The sequence below is a fragment of the Sturnus vulgaris genome, chromosome 5 (assembly GCF_052056855.1).
Source record: "Sturnus vulgaris isolate bStuVul1 chromosome 5, bStuVul1.hap1, whole genome shotgun sequence".
NCBI classification, from domain to species: domain Eukaryota; kingdom Metazoa; phylum Chordata; class Aves; order Passeriformes; family Sturnidae; genus Sturnus; species Sturnus vulgaris.
The window spans coordinates 34431825-34450596 of NC_142247.1; the positions used below are offsets into that span (position 1 = coordinate 34431825).

Sequence of the window (18772 nt, forward strand, 5' to 3'; positions counted from 1 at the left end):
GGGCGAGGGGGCCTCCTTGTGAGGCGGGGGCGCCCGAGTGACGGCCGGTCCCCGTCCCCTCACCACCACCACAAAAAAAAAAAAAAAAAAAAGAAAAAAATACAAAAAAATCAAAAAGAGAAAAAGTGAAAAAGAGAAAAAGGAAAACTTGCCACGTTCAATAAAAAAAAAAAAAAAAAAAAAAAAGACAGAAAAAGAGCTAGGCGACAGACGGCAGGGGAAAGGGACAGCGGCGACCGACAGGAGCGGACGGCAGAGCCGGGCGAGCGGCGGGGACGGCGGGCGGCTCTGCCCGCCCCCCTCCCTCTCGCCCTCCGTGCGGCGGCCGCGGGGAGGCTCGTGGCGCTCGCGTGTGCGCAGGCTGCTTTGCAAAGCCCCTTTTGCAAAAAAGTGGCTGAGGATTGTGTCTCTTATAAGGGGCGGACGGGGCTCGCCCCCCCCCTTCTCCTACACACACACACACAGATACACACACACACAGACAAACCTCCCCCCGCCACCCCCCGCGCTCACACACACGCACACCCTGCACCTTGCGCCTTCCACGCTCCCCGGCTTTGCCGGCCGCGATGCGGGGAGCGCCGCCGCCTTTTCAGCGCGGGACACACACACAGACACACAGATACACACGGACACGCAGACAGACAGACACACAGACACACAGACAGACAGACAGACACGAGCCCCCGCGCCCCCCGCCGCACACGCGCTGGCGGCCGCGCGGCCCCGCCTCCCCCCGCCGCTCCCCCGCCCCGCGCGCCGCCCCCGCCGCTCGCGGGTTTGTTGTCGCAAGTGCGTGCGCCCGGCGCGTGCCGCGCTCCCGGCCCTGAGCAAACACCCGCGCCGGGGCGCCGCGCGGGCCGGGGGCGGGGCGGGGCCGCGCGCGTGGGCGCCGCGGGGGGGGCGCGCGGGGGCGGGAAAGCGTGAGGGAGGGAGAGAAAGGGGAGAGCCCTGCCCGCCGAGGGGCTTCAGGGACGGGACGGGACGGGGAGCGGACCGGGCTGAGGCAGGGGCCCCAGGGTGTGCGGGGCATCCTCTGCTGGGGCCACCTCAGTGGCACCTGCCGGGATTCGGAGGGGACGGTGCGGGGTGTGTGGGCACGGAAGCATCTCGAGGCGTGGGCAGGCAGAGCTGTGGGCGCCCGCGGGAAAAGCGCCCTTGACATTGGGGATCGCTGCGCGTTCGGGGAAACTTCGTGCGCGGGACCTCGGCTTGTCCTTGTCCCTAGAAAGCACCGAGACGCCTGGTATCGCTCACGGAGCGCTGCCGGGCTGAGCTCCGTGAGTGTCCGAGCCCCACCGCCGGGGCTGGCGTTCCGCCCCCCGTCTCCAGCGGCCAGAGCCGCGTGTGCCCGGCACAGCACCCGCCCCGCGGACGGCCTGATGGCTCTATTAGCCAGCGACAACCGCGGGTGAGCCGGGCTGGGTGATAGCAGGAGGGCGGCTGAGAGCAGAGCAGGGTAGAGACTTCTCTGGAGAAGTCACCTCGAATTACCCCTCTGGAATGCTGAGCACCACGGGGTGAGACTGTGTCAGGAGAGAAAGAACAAACCCCTCCTGGGCACGTCCCACGCGGACGGTCCAGCACGGGGAGGGAGGAGATTTGCCTCATAAAGTCAGGGTGTGTCGGGCAGAGCTGGCAGGTGTGGAGTCAGCCCACCCTTCACTGCCAGATCACATTTCCCAGGCCACACAGTCTGCTTGCTGGGCTGGGGAAGCCACTGCGCCCCTGCTCTTCCCGTGGCATCCAGCAAAGTGGTCACCAGCTTTCCAAGCAGTCAATGGCATTGGCCTCTAACTGGGGAGTCCGGATGGACCTGGCCTATGCAGGGGAGATTATCACTGCTCTCAAGTGAAGTCTCACTTGTGGTTCAGGACCAAATGAGGAAAAGCAGCATTGAGGTGCAGAGAGTTTGAGGCTGGTTTGCCTTGGGGGTCACATTGACCTTTTGGGCTCTAGGGGTGTAGGCAGCCTGGGAGGCATGGCCAGGCTGAGCACTGGAGAATGCTGATCTTGGCATTCTCTCCCTGCCCTCCCGCCTTTCACATATCCATGTATTTCTGAAATCTCTAGCACATTTTCTGCCTTCTACTCTTGTCTCATTTCCACTTCTCTCTGCACTTTTCCACTCTGTGAACTCAGATGTGTGTGCTTTCTAACCCACTAAAAAGAGCAGAGCTAAGGTATGACAGCCTTGCCATGGTGATATTATGGCTCTAGGAAGTCCCTGGCAGGTGGCTTTAATCCCTGGTACTCACACCAGCTCCAAAGTATGGAAGGAGGGGACCTGCACAGCCTATGTTAAGGACTGGAAATGACTGCAAAGGTAAGCCCTGTGCTGTTGTTGACCTCAATTACAGCAGCCTGGAGCTATAGAAATCACTTCTTCTCATCTGCCACTGGATCTCTGACTCTGGCTCTGTGTGTGATCTTAAAAAGTGCTAACCAGACACATCGCACAGGAAAACCTCAATGTGTTAGTGAACTATCTGCTAGCTAGTGTTTTTATAATTTTTTAACGTGTCAGCTTTTAAAGCACGTGTGATGAAAAATGTGAAATTGTTCTGTGTGGTCATATTTATTTTGTGACCTCTTCACTGATCACTGACCAGTTTCTGACTTCTGGCCTGCTGTCTCATCACATGGGAAATGTTTTAACTTATTTTATCTACTCTTGGGCAGAACAACCAGACCATAGCAGGATAAAATGTTTGCTTGTATTTTCTCTTTGAGGAGCTCATCTTCTTCAGTTCCAGGTCTTCTGGATGATTTGTTCAACATCTGTTGTCTGATGTCAGAATGGACTGCTCCAGAATGGAAGCAGAATGGAAGCAGTTCTTGCATCACCAGCTCTTTATTGTGACTTTGGGAAGCGCTAACAGAAATATCAAAGTAATTTCAGCCCTGTAAAACATATATATATGTATATATATTTAAACAGACTAATTCTTCTGGAGTACCCAACTTCCAAAACTAGTGTAGAAGCACCATATAGGGACATTCCTGCCTTTTGTCCTGGAAGTGGCAGAACAAGACTGGAGTTTCTGGCTCCCTTCTTCTCCAGTCTCAGAGGGCTCTTAAAAAGGCAAAACCTGTGAGTCCCAGAGGTCACAAAGTGTAACTCATGTAATTGTGTCTCAGTGGCCCTGTACCCATTTGGCTACCCTGGGTCATGGTACGTGTTTGTATGGGGGATGGATAAGGGGGGCAGAGCCTTTTCCTCTCTTGTCTCTTTCACTACCACCGGGGAATGACTTCACCCGTCATATCTGAGGTAATTCCAACCTCAGCAGCTCCTCTGTGTGCTCACTGCACAGAGTGAGGGCTCTGGGGCTCTGCTCGCTGTGCAGAGTAAGGGACCAGATTCCTAGAGAATAAATATTGTTCCAAGGTCCCTCCGCCTCTACCCACTCCTATCCACAGTCCTGCACCTGCGCCTTAAAATCCTTAATTCTAATATAATGATAAATAGCCCTTGCCCTTTTAATTCAGCACTTTTACTTCGTTTATTTATTTATTTATTTATTTATTTATTTAAATCTTGAACTGTCATTATTTTCTAGTGACTTTTTTGTGTGCCTAAATTGTAGCCACACTCATGAGGTCTTTTGAAGTCCTTCCCTTTTTTTTTTAAAAAAAACCAACTCTGGTATGCTTTTTTTTTTTTCCTTGCCACTTCTTTTCTTTTTTAAAGGCCATTTACGTTATGATTAAATGCTGTCTTGGAAAAGCAGAACGAAAGTCGTTAATCTATATAGATCTTCAAAGAATCGATACATTCGGGACTTCTGTAGGATTTGTTACACTCCATTTTGTTACAGTAGGCAGCTCGTCTGGATTTGGGCACATGTGTTTCTCTCCCTCCCCTCGCCCTCCCCCTCGCCTTTCCAGCTTCCCCCCCAAGAGTGAAAATAAAGTAAAAGGTCTTTCATGGTAAACAAAACCAGCTTATTCTCCACATAGAACACATGAATAGCTGGAAAAAAAACTTACAATAAATGGTGCATTTTTTTCTCTGCTGGGTATAGCATTCAAGATCAGTCCAGTATTCAAGAAGCAGTCCATTTTTTGCTCAGCAAGAGAGTTTAGAAAAGAAGCGTGGGGTCTATTCAAGGATCTTTTCCCCCTTCACAATTGCTAGGCTTTATGAAACCTATCTTCCATGCCTTGTCAGAGTATTTCTGGGGACCAATTAGTGCTTTGTTGCAAGGCTTCTTTGCTGAATCTTTGAGCAGCAAGAAAAAGCTCTCTTGAGTCTCCCCTTATTTTGACTATTTCAGTCATTACTCAGTGTAATAATTAATATGACAACTGGACGCTGAAGTTTGTATAGAAACACCTCGGCTGCAGGAGAGAGCGTGCAGTGGGTGGTAACAAGCTACAGATCAGACTGAGAAGCCACACACACAAGGAAGGGGGGAAAAAAAGAGAGAGAGAGAGAGAATAATGAATGAAAAGAAAGAGAGAAAGAATAAAGATAAATAAATAGTTGGTGCGGCCTGAAGAAGCATAATACAGCCTTAGAAGGAAAAAAAAAAAAAAAAAGGCACTGAGAATGGAGGGGGGGGGGGGGGGGTGTTCGGTCAGCCCCAGAGAGGTAAACTTATTTTGAAACAGTTTCCACGTAAATATAATTTTCAAAATTTGCTGCTTTCAGAACTCAGGAAAGTGAATTTCTCCTGAAAAGGCAAGATGTTCCTTTGGGTAAGTAATGTTTAAGGTCCGTGCGTTTGCACTTCTGCATACTTTATAAAGTTTAATGACTCTTCCTAAGCGTCCCTTTATGGAAATGAAAACTTAACCATGAAGCCTTATTCTTGAGTATTTGTTGCCCATCCTGCCCAGGGTGGAGAAGGCTGGTTATTGGGGTAGCAAGTTTGAGTTTTCTTGGTGTTGCATCGTCTACAAGAGGAATAAAGCCTGTGCCCCAATGAAGAATTAAAAATGACGTTTGACCAGGGACACTGCTGAATTCTCCTCGAAAGGCGTCTTGGGATGAACACTCATCACTTCGCAGACATTTCTTGGGCTGCCAATTAGGGCATAATAAATAATTAGAGGTTTTAAGCATATTAGATACAGCTCATGCTAATGAGCTACATCAGGTCTTGTGCTAACCTGAAGTGACAGTTTGCATATAGGGCTAAAAAAAAAACAACAACCCACCACCACAGGAACAAAAAACCAAAAAACAAAAACCTAAAACCAAACCAGCCGCCCAAGCAGCTTTTCCCCCCGCGGCCCCGTCCCGCTCGCCCCTCCGCGGGTCCAGCCGGGCGGTGCCGCCCGCTGCTCCCCTGCCCTCCGCGCCCGCGGAGCGCAGCCCTTAGCTGCCGGCTCTGCCGGTGGCCCCATTGTGCAGCCACGAGTTGTGCGTCTGCCACAGCCCCGGGGGATAAATCACACCGGGCTGCCCTCCCGCGTATCCCCAGCGCCACTTTTTGGTGAGCTGAATTTTTTTGGGTGAGGGGTGGTTTGCTCCCGGCTCCTCCGAAGCGGTGGTCGCCTGGTAGGAGAGGGTTTGGGTAATGCCTGCTCAGGCTGGGAAGCGGATCCCCCGCTATTCCCGGGGAGGGCAGGCAGTGGGGATAGAGGGGTCCCCTCTCCCGCCAGCCGTCTCTGCCGTGAGGACACAGTGCCACCTCCCGGCCACCCGCGCCCAGGAGTGAAGGAGCCAGGGAAATCCGGGGATGGACGGATGGATGGATGGATGGATGGATGGATGGATGGATGGATGGATGGATGGATGGAGTGCAGCCTTGAGGTCTCAGAGAGCTCAGTTCTGTAGTGAGAGGGAATATGGCTGGGCAGCTTTGCCAGCATAATGCAGAGGCAGGTGTGAAGAAATGCCGGATGTCAGGGGTGTAAAGGAGGCCTACAGCACCCTGAGATCTCTGGTAAATGCATTCTCATATTGGTAAGGGGGATGGCCCCTTGCCATGCACGCACAAACAAACAACCTAAGATACTCATGAAATCCTCATATAGGATTTTTTCCCACTAGCTTCTGTTTTCGTTAGAAAATCCCCCTTCCACTGCTCACTCCTCCCTCACATGCTCTGGGACATCTTGAACCAGCAGGTTAGGCAGGCAGCTGCAGGCCCAGGATAGGCCCAGTGTCCTGGCACAGGAAGGGACATCCTCGCCCAGACACCAAGACTCACAGCTCCAAGGAAACCGCCGCTCTCAAATGGGCGGTAAAGAGCAGTCTGAAAAGCAGCCAAAGTCCGTGGCCCCTTGAACTCGCATCGCACAGGCCAGGGGAGCCTGCCAACTTCAGTGCAAAGAGCCCTGTGAGCTGCGGCTGAGAGCACAGCCAGAAAGGACTACATGTGGTGTGTGCACCCAAAGAAATTGTGTTTTGGAAGGAGAACAAAAACGGTGTGTTTTTAGGCAAAGACAAGGTGGGACATCAGTGCATGTCTGCATGTGGTTGAAAGAAGAGGGAGTGTGCGGTGCTGCAGCAAAAGCCCAGAGCAGGACTAACAGACTTAAAGCCCAGGTGCTAAGACTGGCCAGGGAACCAGGCACATGAAGAAACTTGAAACCCAAGTGGGAAAACCTGGTTGGCAGTGTAGCTGCTGGGGGATGAACCCATGCTTGGTGTGCTGAAGTAGTACTTCAAAGAGGACATGGAAGCTCCAGTAGTTTGGACTCTGAAAGGGCCCAAGGTAACAGATGCTGATGCAACTGCATATTCCTAGAGTAATGTCACTGGGCACACATGTACTCACACACCCCCACACACCACTTTACTCCAAAACAAGATAATTTGGGAATTCCTCCCGGCAAGACAGAGCTTTGTTTTCTCCGGCCAGTGCCTTTTGCTACCAGGTAACCTCTGACAGTGCAGACTGACTAAACAGTGGACTGGTGGCAATGCACTGATGGTATTATTATGATTGTGAAACAACAAGGGTAAGAGATAAACTTGCAAAATAAATACAAAAAGCAGGGGGTAGGAGGCAAAATAGATAATTACAAATATTTGGCATGAGCAGCATTTTGTGTATTTGATATTTCACTTGGTCTTGCCATTACCATTGGGTAGAGTGAACATATGTAAGAAAAGGAAGTGAGAAAGGGAAGGAACAAAGACCAAAACCATGTAAAAGCCACAAAGAAATTAAAGAGATATGAAAGATTAGTGAAAAGAGAAAGAATAAGGAAAGAAGGATGAAGGCACAAACAGAGGAAAGAATAGTTTATCTCACTGAAAAATACACCAGGTGGCAAGACATAGTGTGTGGGGAAAGCAAACAAGACTTGTTGCTGGAGTCTGTCTTGTCCTGCACAGGGGCTATAATCAGTCTTGTCACCATCCTCATTTCACTATTGTTTTTTTCCAAAGTAGCCTTCAGTCTCCCTGTCACGGATAGGGCTGTCTTGTGCTGCACAAACGCAGGACACAAAATACTGGCTACTGTCATGAATTTACTAGCTGAGTAGTTAAAAAAACAGTGTTTTTTCTACTACTGGCAATTTCTGGGGATACTTTCCCCTACTGCTCTGCCTTTCCTTGCCTCATCCTACTGCCACGTGAGCAGCGTCCAGTGCGTTTAGTGTGCATCACATTTGGCTATCTTCACCTGCCAGCCCATACCACAGGCTTGCTGATCAGTTCAGAAACAACTTTCTATCCCTAGGCAGTTTTAGGATGCTCATAGAAGCAGCTCTTCTGAAAAGAGGTATGTATTTGCACCCAAAGAATGGAGTTACTTCAGATGCACGTTATGTAACTGATAATTTCAGTGGGATGGATTCTGACTCCATGGTCATGGAGTCCAACACAGATTTGCAGTGAGAATCATGAAAATGGCTCCACTCAGTTTCCCCTCTGTAAGGCCACTGGGTTTTGTATGTATGAACAATTTACAGTAAGTCTTTGCTAGTGTTCATCAATCTGAGGTTGCACAGATGTGTATAGTAGAGCTTCTCCCAAGGACAAAATAACTGCAAAGAGAATTTGTCTGCATCATGAAAATATAGCAAGACTACATGCCTTGGTGCAATTTGTCTAAGTAAGACTTCATCTTCACAAATAGCCAGATAGATGCCTAGTTGCTTCATTTTTTCACCTCCCCTCTGATTTTGGGCTACAGCTTTCCAATTTCCTTTACCCCCTTTGGTGACTTATTAAGCCAAATCTGGGCTCTTTCATATAATACTTTACTAACCTTTCCTGAAATCATTTATGTGTCCCCCCCTGTTGCCCTTGTGCTTTCCATGGGTGACACCATATGGAAGCAAACGTACATCATCTGCAGTTCTTCTTCCTGCCCTGGAGCTCTGACCTACTCTTTCCTGCTCTTTTTCTTCCTTTACCTTCTTCCTTTTCCCCATGCCCAGGTCCATTTCCCAGTGTGAGGTTCATGCAGCTAACTCCTGTCTCATGCTTCCCTTATACTGGTGTCTCTCTCCAGTGCCTGGTGAGCACAGTGATGTCTCCTGCTCTCTGACCTCTTTGGAAGCAGCCCCAGAGGCCCTACTAAAGGACAAATTCCTCAGATGTTGTGCCTTGCCAGAGTCTGACGTTTGACATCTAAAGAACACATCCTGGAGAATGTCTGATGTCTGTCCAAGGAGAGTGATCCCGATGGGAAGCCCACCTGAGGCTGAACACGCAGCTGCAGTAGGAAGGAACGGGTCGGAGGCTGAACTGAAAACGATGTGTTGACGTGAAAAAATGAAAACAGCTGATGTTGATCAGGAGGAGGAAGGCTGTTAATTCAGAGCATGCTGCTCCTCCACGTTGGGTGCAGATAGAAACAATCTGCTGGAGAGCTGCTCCAGGCAGGCGTGGGGCTGGCAGGGGATGGCCAGCATGGAGCGGCAGTTCGTGTGCCAGGGGTGGGTGGGGTGGGCGTGCAGGGAGAACGCCCCCTTGGCATGCTGTCCAGGGGAGGGAGCAGGGGAAGGGATGGCTTTGCTTTGCTTGCTTCACTTTAAATACCTTTGCACAGATCTCTGGCCACTGCAGTTAGGTCGGAAGGCTTCACCTGCTGTAGTGAAGGGGCTTCCCTGTGTGGGCATTACTCCCTCTGCAACATGGACTCACAGCACTGCAAAATGAATGGTGATGCTTTCCAGGTAAGTGATGGGGTCTCTGCCTGCTTTTTGCAGAGGTGGAGGGGTGTCCTGCCTCGCTCCTGCACTCCTATTACTTGTCTTCTACTGTCTGAGAGACAGTGTGACCCGAGAGGGAAAGAATCAGGGTGGCCTGTCGTGATGCTTTGCAGTACCTGAACAATTTTGGCAGCCCCCGTACTTGTCTGCTGTTAACTGTGCTTGCAAAAATGCAGTGAGAATGAAAACATTGCAACAGTATCCTTGCATATATGGCAAAAAGACAAAGAATCAGAAAGGACCAGAAGCTTACTAGAGGTCTTAAACGTGTGTGATGAAAAAAAGCTGTCTTCTTCTGTTAAAGGAAAACAGATGGAGTTATGTGCTCTTCTGGTGGAGCTTTTTGTTAAATTTTGGGACTCTCTTGTCCTCTTTTTTTAATGTTTACTGACTGACTTTGAACTCTTTGCTTTGGGAAATACAGAAAAGACCCGAAGTTCGTGCCTTTTGCATACAGGCACTGATGTTACTGCAGAGGGAAGTGATGTAACCTGAGGCCAGCATGGTTAATTATTAGGACAAAATTCTGCACTTATGTGTCCTACGAAATGCCACTAAAGCCAGAGACAAGTTGCATCAGATGTGAAAAAAGGGGCTTCTATTTTTTATAAGAACAGAGATACCAAGGAAGCCTCTGTTCCTACTGCTTTGTGTACTGAGGCTGAACTCCCACAAAATTTCTCTAGGGTCTCACCTTGCTGCTTATCCAAGCTGTGTAATTGCTTGGTTCCAATGATAACTTCAGTGATTAGAATTTAAATGCCTTAAGAAATCTGACTTGGAAATTAGTTCAATTTTCACAAGTAACTTAGAAGTGTTTTAATTTGAAATTTTTTTTCCTCTCCCCCCCCCAATCCCCCATTTTCCTTATCTAGTAAATTTGAACTTTACAACAGAGGGGTGAAAATTTTATATCCCTGAAATTGCAAGAAAAAACTTTCTCAAGCTTTAATAGTGTTGGAATTCACTCTGAAGGGCTTTAGCTAAATGTCTCAGCAATGGATTAGAAGCCTTAATGGATTGTGTTATTGACCCCTAATACTGCCACTTTCCAGGCATCACCACCTGTGTCAGAATGGCAGTACCAATCTGTGTGCAAAGTGCTAACTAAAAATGCAGGTTTGTGCTCAGGTAAACCTATCCTTGTATTTACATAACACTTTCTTTGAGATTGTATTAGGTCCAGGGATGGTTGTTCATGCTCATCAACTGGTTTTTATTTTATTTCCTGGAAAAAAAACAGAGCTGGAAGAAAATTAGATCTGAATTTATTGCACACTATAAATCACATATACATATCACAGAGACAACATTTCAACAAAATAAAATTGTTTCTTTGATTCTGAATCATAATCAAAGTAGTAACAGAACAGTAGAACTACCCCAAAGCTGCAATTCCTTCATGTATGTTGAGGAACGAGAAATTAAAGTCCAAAATGAGAATGGAAAAACTGATCAACAGTTAAAACTGTGTATAAGTACTACAAAAAGCTCAACAATAATGTGAGTGCCTGTGTTTTTGCTGCTATCACTTCCAGTGCATGTGTTGAGGTTTATTGTCCACAGTGTGTATTGATGCAGGCTGTCTCCATATATACTGATAAGAACTGGGTACCAGGAAAACAATAATTTTAGTCTTCTCCCCCTTTGCAATTAAAGGTGTCACCTCTGTGACAACTCAGGCATGGACTGGTGCTTGTTAAAAGACCTTCCAGGGAACTGAGTGCATATGCAGATGTGAGAGAAGTTAAGCAAGTATGAGTCTGTTTACAGCATGAGTGCCTACTCCCTACTGCAATGTGTCTTTCTCTTAAGCACCGATATAAATCAATTCACATGAGTGGGAAAATGACTGAGGACAGATTGAAAGCAGCTAATCTCAACAAATCAAGGCTAGTGACCAATGAATTTGGAAAGGTTTTTTAAGGCTTTTTTGTATAATCTCATTGTACAAAGAGATCAATTATTATCATCAGAATTACCTTGCAGGACTTCAACTTTGAATTATATCCCCTGCAAGTATTCAAACCACAAATTCTTCATTTGTCACGCACATTCAAATCAATTTGTCTTATAAGTTAGTCCTCACAACATGACTTAGCAAGAATGTTTTAAATATATAACTGAATGTCTTTTAGAGCAGTTTCATTGCAGACAGTGAAAATTTCGATCCATTGGATGGACAACAGTGGAGCCAGTTCTGTCCTTAAGATCAGTTTTGGCTGTGGTGGGTGAAAACAGATGGAAAAAACAATGCATGGACAGTATTTGAGATGACAGTTTTGGTCACACTTCCATAAAAGTTTAGTACTCCAGACATTTGTTTTGACTTTTGCCAGATTACTGACTTCATTTTCCCTTGTGGTTGCTTGAGGTGTAAATGGGTTTCATTAGCCAGCTGACACATCACTTCCAGCTGCTTTTCCTCTTGGTCCTCCCGATGTAAGAGCTGTGCTGATGCCCTGGCTAGATGAGGACTCAGGAGGCACAGAGATGCTGCAGGAAGTGTCACAACTGAACAGGTGGCAGTCTTCCTTCTGGTGCATAAAGCCAGCACTTCTATTACACTTCCCACTAGAGGTCCCCCATAAAGATGGAAGACATTTGAAAAACCTTTGCAGCCTCTGGAAACAAAGCCAGATAGAAAAATGTGTGGTCAGTCTGTTAGCAGCAGCCTTGGAAATAGCTTGAAGAATCAGCAATTATTTACTTTACAAAAGAAGGCAGCTCTTCATAGCTCTGCCTCAGGAAATGTAGGCCCACCAACAACTTTATGGCTTCAGGGCAGCTGGATTTGATTATTAATTTGTTTTCTGCAAAGGCTATCTTTACTGAGGACAGTATTTGGGAACTGGGACTCTTTTTACTCTGATTTATATGTTCAATTGAGCAATAACCATAATGAAGGCAAGCTCTGCCTGAAAATACAAAATTCCTTCTTTATAAGGAGTATTTGAATGGGTACCTTGACTCAAGCTTTAGCCCAGGACTTGTTACACCGAGACTCATCTGTGTTGCAGATGTCTGGTGTGATCTTTGAAATACCAACCAACCAATACCAAGACCAAGGCCAGTAGATATTAAAGAATTATTAAATAAACATGAAAATAAGATGTTAATGTGGCCTCCAAGAGGTTGTGCATCAAATTTACTCTGATATCAGAAAAATTTAGTGATTGAAATCTCAGCAGGCATTTACCTGCCATGCCAAGTACCTCGCTTTTGAGATCTGCCTTCACTCCAGGGCTCAGTTTCCTCTTTCTGAACTGGTGAAATACCTCTTCCCTGCTTGACAGGGCTTTTGTGAAAAGAAACATGTGTAGAGACATGCAACAACATTCTAATAATGATAACCATGAAAATAATGAAAATAAACCTTTGAGAGTACTGGAAATTGCCTTTTGGAATTTGCAGAGTAGAAAATCAGTAAGAGAAAGGGAACAAACATAAATGAAAACACATCTCACCCTAACTGACTCTTTAGTCATGATTATTATTTGGTCCAACTTATTTTTGTTGTTGTTTTGTCTTTTTTTTCCCTTTGATTTTTCTTTGCTTGAAGTTGTTATTTTAAAATCACCTTCCATATCCTTGCTGTGAACACTACCTCTCTCCTGGGGATACCTGGAAGCTACAAGCAGAACTGAAGGGAAACACAGATCATGGCCTGCATCTCTGCACAGAGCTCATCTACATTGCTCTGCTTAACCCTGAGTGTTGATGAAAAGGAAGCCTGAGAGAAGGATTTTGCACTGTTGCTGGAACCAAAGTGCAATAATATTTCCAGCCATCCCTGAGGGGTGAAGTCAGGCAAGGATGGTATTAGGTTTATTTGCATGTCCTTTTTGACTACCTTGCTCTCACGAGGACTCTAGTTTGAGAGAAGGGATTTGGGTCTCTGCCATCATAAATCAGAGCAGCCCCAGAGCTGCTCTGCTTCTTGCAGCAACAGTTGCCTTGATTCTCACTTAGAGCTGTTTTATACCCTCTTTACATCACTGGTGCTGTGCAAAAGGGAAATGGAGAAAGGCAAAACTGACTCCTAGGGTGAATGGTAGTAATTTTTGTTTATGTCTTTTTTATTTCCTGTCAGGAATCTAGGTACATTGAAGACTCCCCCAATAAAAATGGTGTGATTTCTTTGATTTTCTCTCTGAAAGAAGAAGTCGGGGCATTGGCTAAAGTCCTGCGCACATTCGAGGTAAATATTTTCTTTCAGGTCTTTACAATTTTGTATTGCAGCCACGTTTTCTCAGGGTCTTGGAGACTGTGATTCTATTTCATTGCTATTACAGGGGAAAGCAGCCTGCATTTCTTTTCTGAGCTTAAAATCCCTTAAGGTCTTGGAGCAGATGTAGCTTTTTAAAACTAAAACCTCTACCTTTAACTGACATGAGGGTGGGGAAAAAAGCATTTTTTCCACTTAAGAGGGGAATATTTGATCATAACTTCTGTAGAGGTAGGAGTGAGTTGGGCTGTGACTTAAGATTGACTTATAACCAAATAATTTGCCTTATAACTTGTAAGGCAAAGATAACCTGTATGTGAGCCATGTGAAGGATGGCACTTTTTTTACACCAAAGGGACTCAGTAACTTATGCTGAGTGATTTGGAAAGCTTTTGGGGAAACAAGGAGCCATTCACCTTTCAGGACATTGTGTGCCTGTTTATTCTTGCAGAAATATTTCCCAGATGTCATTAATGTTGTTTGAAAAGCACGAAATCCTTGCAATTCAGGATGGTTGTGTTGCAACACACAGAGCTGTGTACTCTGTGCTCCCAAGCAAATACACTTTTGTATCGGTTCTGTGGCTTTTTTTTTAACGTAATAGTTGTGCCTGAAAACAGCAATTCTTTAAAAGACTCTAAGAAGTTGTGGTCTGCATATTTTCCATTCATAAATTGAATTTACTAGGAAATGAAAGGTTGTGTTATGGGTACAAAGGAAAAATAATTATGAGTTCTAGGACATACTTGATTCATTAAGATAAATGGAAATTCACACCAACAACAGAAAAGCAAGTTTGAATCTGTAAACTCACCACTAAAGTCCTGCAAAATGTCCGTATGTCAGTGATGTGCGTGTCTGCAAGTGAATTAATGAGACTGCTGATATACTTTTATTAAATGCATTGCTGTCTAATAACTCAATTGCTATCAGCTCTAAATACAAATTTGTAGAGGAGCTAGTATAGGAGAGAGAGAAGTAACCATTTCTTGGATATTAATTTTCTTGCCCCAAAGCAGATATCTAAACTAGACCAACAGAGTCATGGCTTTTCTCAGTGCTCCTGATTGCAGCTGAGAGGTTGGGACTCAGTTGGTTTTCCATCCCAACAAAGCCTATTCTTTCTGTGCTTATTTGCTGCCTCCTCCAGCACCAAAGCTTGACAAGAGACCTGGCATAGGTGCTCTTATATCAGTTTTATATTTGGTATTACAGTGGGGATATGGATGAATGGAGGGATGGGATTTAACAGTACCAGAACAGCTCCTCAGGACTGTTGTTAGTGAATTCCTGTTGTAAGCCAGAGTTGCCTTTGGGCTGTTGTAACTTCATTCCAAGAACTGTGCAGAGGTGTAAGTCTTACATACATGCACAGCTGAGAAAACCCCTTTTCCATCTGAGCCATAGCTATGGTGCCCCAGGAGAAACAGACTTTTTGCTCAGTGATATCCACAGCACAGATAGGGAAAGTGGTGATAGGCAGGTGAAGAGTGGAAGCAAACAGGAGGAACTTGGGGGAATTTTTTCATTTTGTACTCCTTCACTGTCTAATAACATGAACTGTGAGATGCTGCAGGAGTTAGCTCAGACTCTCTGTGGGTGAGCTCCTTGGGCAGGGAGATGCCCAGCCTTGTCCCCTGTTTTGTGTCACCAGCTTGTTGCTGGCTTGTGGAAATGCAGTGGATTTGTCTCAGAGGGGCCTCACAAGAGCAGATGTGAGGATGGCTGCTCCAGCTGTCATTGCCTCATGCAGTAGGAAAAGAGAAAGCTGACAAGCCACAAATTGGATCAGGCTGTTTCCAGGAGCAGATGTGGCACTGCAATTGTTGACTTCATGGAGGGGGTCCACACCTTGTGCAGCTGCCTGTGCTGATGGCCACGTTCCATGTCTGTAAACTTTCTGCTCCTTGCTGAGGCTGGGAGCTGCCCAGACTCCTGGCAGCTCTCTGGGCACTCATGGGAATGCAGGCAGAGAGCACAACTCAACCCTTTCCTCACAGCTCGGATTTGGGAGTGATTAAGAGACAGTGCCTCCAGCACTGGCTTTGAGGACTTTGCCTCTTTTCTAGACAGTCTGTAAGGCATGTCTGGGACATGAAGAGGAGAGGAGGAGGGTTGAACGAGCTGCAAATATGAAAGACTTGAAAATTTTCCCTCTTTCCCAGGGAAGGAAGCATGGAAACAAGATCCAAACCGAGTCATAGGGAATTGAGAGTATATCTAAAGAAAGGAGAGATCTTGAGGTGCCATCAACACACAGGATGTGTTTCTGTAGAGGAGGCTTCCATGCAGACCTGGGAAGGTTCATCCTCTCCTTGGTTTAAGAACGGAAAAAAAATAATTGTTACTCTGGTAGTATTGTTCAGCCAGTCTCGAGTCTCTTCCTGGGATGTACCCCAGGTTCACATCCTGCCCATGTCCCACTCCTGATCTGAGGTGGAACTGTCCAGATTTTGGCCTCTGCCACAGCTTGTTCTCCATGGGCAGCAAGAGCCCAAAGAGTGTGCTCTAGCCTGGGTGTGCCACTGGATATCATGAGGTCCAAGACTTCTGCCTCATCAAGCATCATGGCAGGTATAATCTCTACTCACCCACAGCAAACTGCCCAGGAAAGGAATTAATGTCCAAACACAGCCCAGATGGAAGGGGTAGGCCCCCATTATGGGAGACAAGGGGGAGGCTCAAGGCTAAGGGCTACAGAGTTTTCATGGCACAGGATTATGTCCTCTAACTGAGACACCAAGTTTAAGAGAATTTAAATGTGTTTTGTGGAAAAAGTAATATTTGTCCTACTCAAACACCCATCAGGGTTGCTCATGCAGTTGGCAGAGTACTGCATGCTCTCACATTTGTTTTTTTGTTCAAAGACCCAAACTCTAGTTTTCTGTTCAGGTCCCTGTTGCACACAAGTATGTGGCTACAGTGACAACTCTTGTTTTTCCTATGTAGCTTGAAGTCTTTTTTCCTGAGGAATCTCCTCCATGAACTCAGCTCTTTTTGTCTGCTTTTTTGTCCAAAACATACTTCATTATTTCCACTTTTTTTCTTATGTTTACTCAGGAAGACCGATCTGAACACCAGACCTCAGCAGGCTTCTAAGCTTTTCCGATCCTTGGCTCTTGTCCCTTCTCTTCAGTTTGTAAATCCTTGCCTGACTGCATGAATCTGTTCCTCCTGGACTGCTCTATGCCACTGCTGGCAGTACAGCCCCTGCAGCCCCTTCTTCACCTGTCCTGTGGAAAGATGTATCTGCAGGACCAGATTCACACTCTGATGTGCTGTAAAGTGTTAGCAGTTCAATCATGCTCAGCAATAAGCAGATTGCTAAAACTGAATCTACTTTACTTCCACACTAGCTGCTCTCTTTGTATATTGGGATGTGGCAGACATTCACTTTTTGCTTGTCAAAACCAATTGTTTTGCACTTGAAAAGCCCCTTTGTCACCTCTGTCCTCATTGCAGGCTTGAGAGTGGCTGTAGGGACAACACAAACCCACCACCAGGGTCTTTACATTGTCTTCATTTTAGTGGTATCTGCTGTACACTGAGGTACTCCTTGGTGCAGTCCTCTGCTGTTTGTGTTGTAGATCACAGCTAGGCAGTCAAATCTTGAATAAATACCTTTATCTGAAACAGAACAGCACATATGAATTAAATATCATGCTTAACATCAGGAAGACAGAACAGTCAGTGTGAAATTGTGTTTCGTTTTTTGATTCACTGGACACATCAAAAATGTTCTAAGTTCTGAGGCAAAAAAAAAAAAAAAAAAAAAAAAAAAGAGAAATCTTCCAGGTTTCTTATAAAAACTGGAAAAGCAAAACCGAGCACTTCAGGCTGACCCAAGTGTTACACTTGGAACTGCGGTGATAAAAGCCTATTGAAGTCGAGGTAGCTTTTTTTAAACAAAGTTCATTCTGAAAGAAAAGTGAAGAAAACCTCACGTTGTTGTCCCCCAAACGTTGCCTTTTCTGTAGTTAAATTCATCATTAAAAATATTAGAAATAAGAATTTCCATATACAAAAAGGATTGCCTTCAGTTTCAATTGCAGATTTTCCACTTGAATTTGTGAGTGCGCTAATCTTCTCTGAAGTTCTTTTTCTGATGGATTTACAAGTTGTAGATCATCAGCTGTTTTAAGTGGCAAACTTATTGGAATACTTTACTAGTTTGTTTAACCCATTGTCAGAGACCAGCCTTCTATCTTTTCCTCACTGATGGGACCTTCTCAGATGTAGAGCAGGACATCAAGTGCAAGGTGCAGCCATCAGTGGGTAGGGGTCTAGTTCAAAAGCAAAAAAAAAGGTTGATTTGCACCAAATACTCCTACTCCCAGAGTAAGTTACTGTCCCGTGGGGGTAAGTTACTGCTCTATGAAAGGATGAGATGGGAGTAACAGGCTGTACTAAACGAGACCTGGCACTTTCAGAGTCAGCAGAGATAACTGTGGTCTGTTTCTGTTTAGGAACTTTATTCCACAGAAGGTCGTATGTGACTCTTATCTCTTTGTCCCCTGGGAATGTATTGGCTCTGTGGTGGTTGGGGTTGTTTCCAAATCAGGGGAAGAAAACAGTCACTTTGGCCAGGGGGTGTGTTGGAAGTGTCTACAGCCACAGGTGAACATGCCAGGCTTGCCTCTACCACAAGATTGCTTTTTCATCATACTGTACATATGCACTGCAATGATAATTTCATGACACTACTCCAAATCCCCATCCTTGTTCTTACCCCTCTTCTTCCCATGGAAACAACAGCAGGACTTCTTGTCTAATGAACTAGTATGGGTTTAAAGAGAGGAGTGCTCTCTTCACGGCTGCTTGTGCAATGCCACATGCTGTCATGTGTTTTTGATTTGTCCTGCTCCACGTGTTTTATAGCCAGATTCTGCTGCAAGCCAAATTTTAGGGTTGGAGCAGAAGTGCTGAGTGATGGACACCAGGGGCTGCTCCAGGGCCAGCTGCCCTCTGGCACTCTTTGCTGGCAAGGATCTGCTCTGGGACACTTTTCCTCCATGAGCTTCGAAGGAAGACCCTAGCAATTGTGAAGGAGAAGAAGGGGAAGCACTGTCTCCACCTGAGAAGCAGGCCCTTGGACAGTAAAGCTGAATCAGATGGCTGCCTTTGCCTTTGCTTTGGGAATCTATGGCTGAAAGCATCACTGTAACTTTCTAAGTCCTCTGATCTACAAAAATTGGGCACTGAGCTTACACCTGTGCTTCTGAAAGTGTCCCCCTTCAGGAAACCATGAACTATACCATGATAAGGGTTGAAAGAACATCTCATCCGGGTTTTTTTGGTACCAGAAAGTGCAAGTAAAAACTTCCTTTTGGGACATTTTACCCAAATTTTCACTTAGTGTTGATTAGTGGCACCATAGCGTTGTTGAAAGTTCTTCATCTCCTAATAATGTGGGGTCTC

The 18772-nt window shown here is 46.0% G+C and overlaps 1 protein-coding gene and 1 long non-coding RNA gene across 3 annotated transcripts in view; one reads left to right on the forward strand and one right to left on the reverse strand.

Moving 5' to 3' along the window:
* Positions 1-8886: 8886 nt before the first annotated feature.
* PAH (phenylalanine hydroxylase) overlaps positions 8887-18772 on the forward strand; it is a 32085-nt gene continuing 22199 nt past the window's right edge. The window contains exons 1-2 of the mRNA XM_014876958.2: positions 8887-9090; positions 13220-13327. Coding sequence (XP_014732444.1) covers positions 9049-9090; positions 13220-13327 — 150 coding nt within the window. The 5' untranslated portion in view covers positions 8887-9048. The remainder of the gene's footprint in view (positions 9091-13219; positions 13328-18772) is intronic.
* LOC148223655 (uncharacterized) overlaps positions 10379-18772 on the reverse strand; it is a 42640-nt gene continuing 34246 nt past the window's right edge. Inside the window, exons 4-5 of one of the 2 annotated variants that reach the window (XR_015803901.1) lie at positions 16800-16981; positions 10379-11750 (exon numbers count right to left, since the gene is read on the reverse strand). This is a non-coding gene — a long non-coding RNA (uncharacterized LOC148223655). Of the gene's footprint in view, positions 16982-18772 lie in introns of both variants that reach the window. The other variant, XR_015803900.1, reaches the window with a different exon arrangement.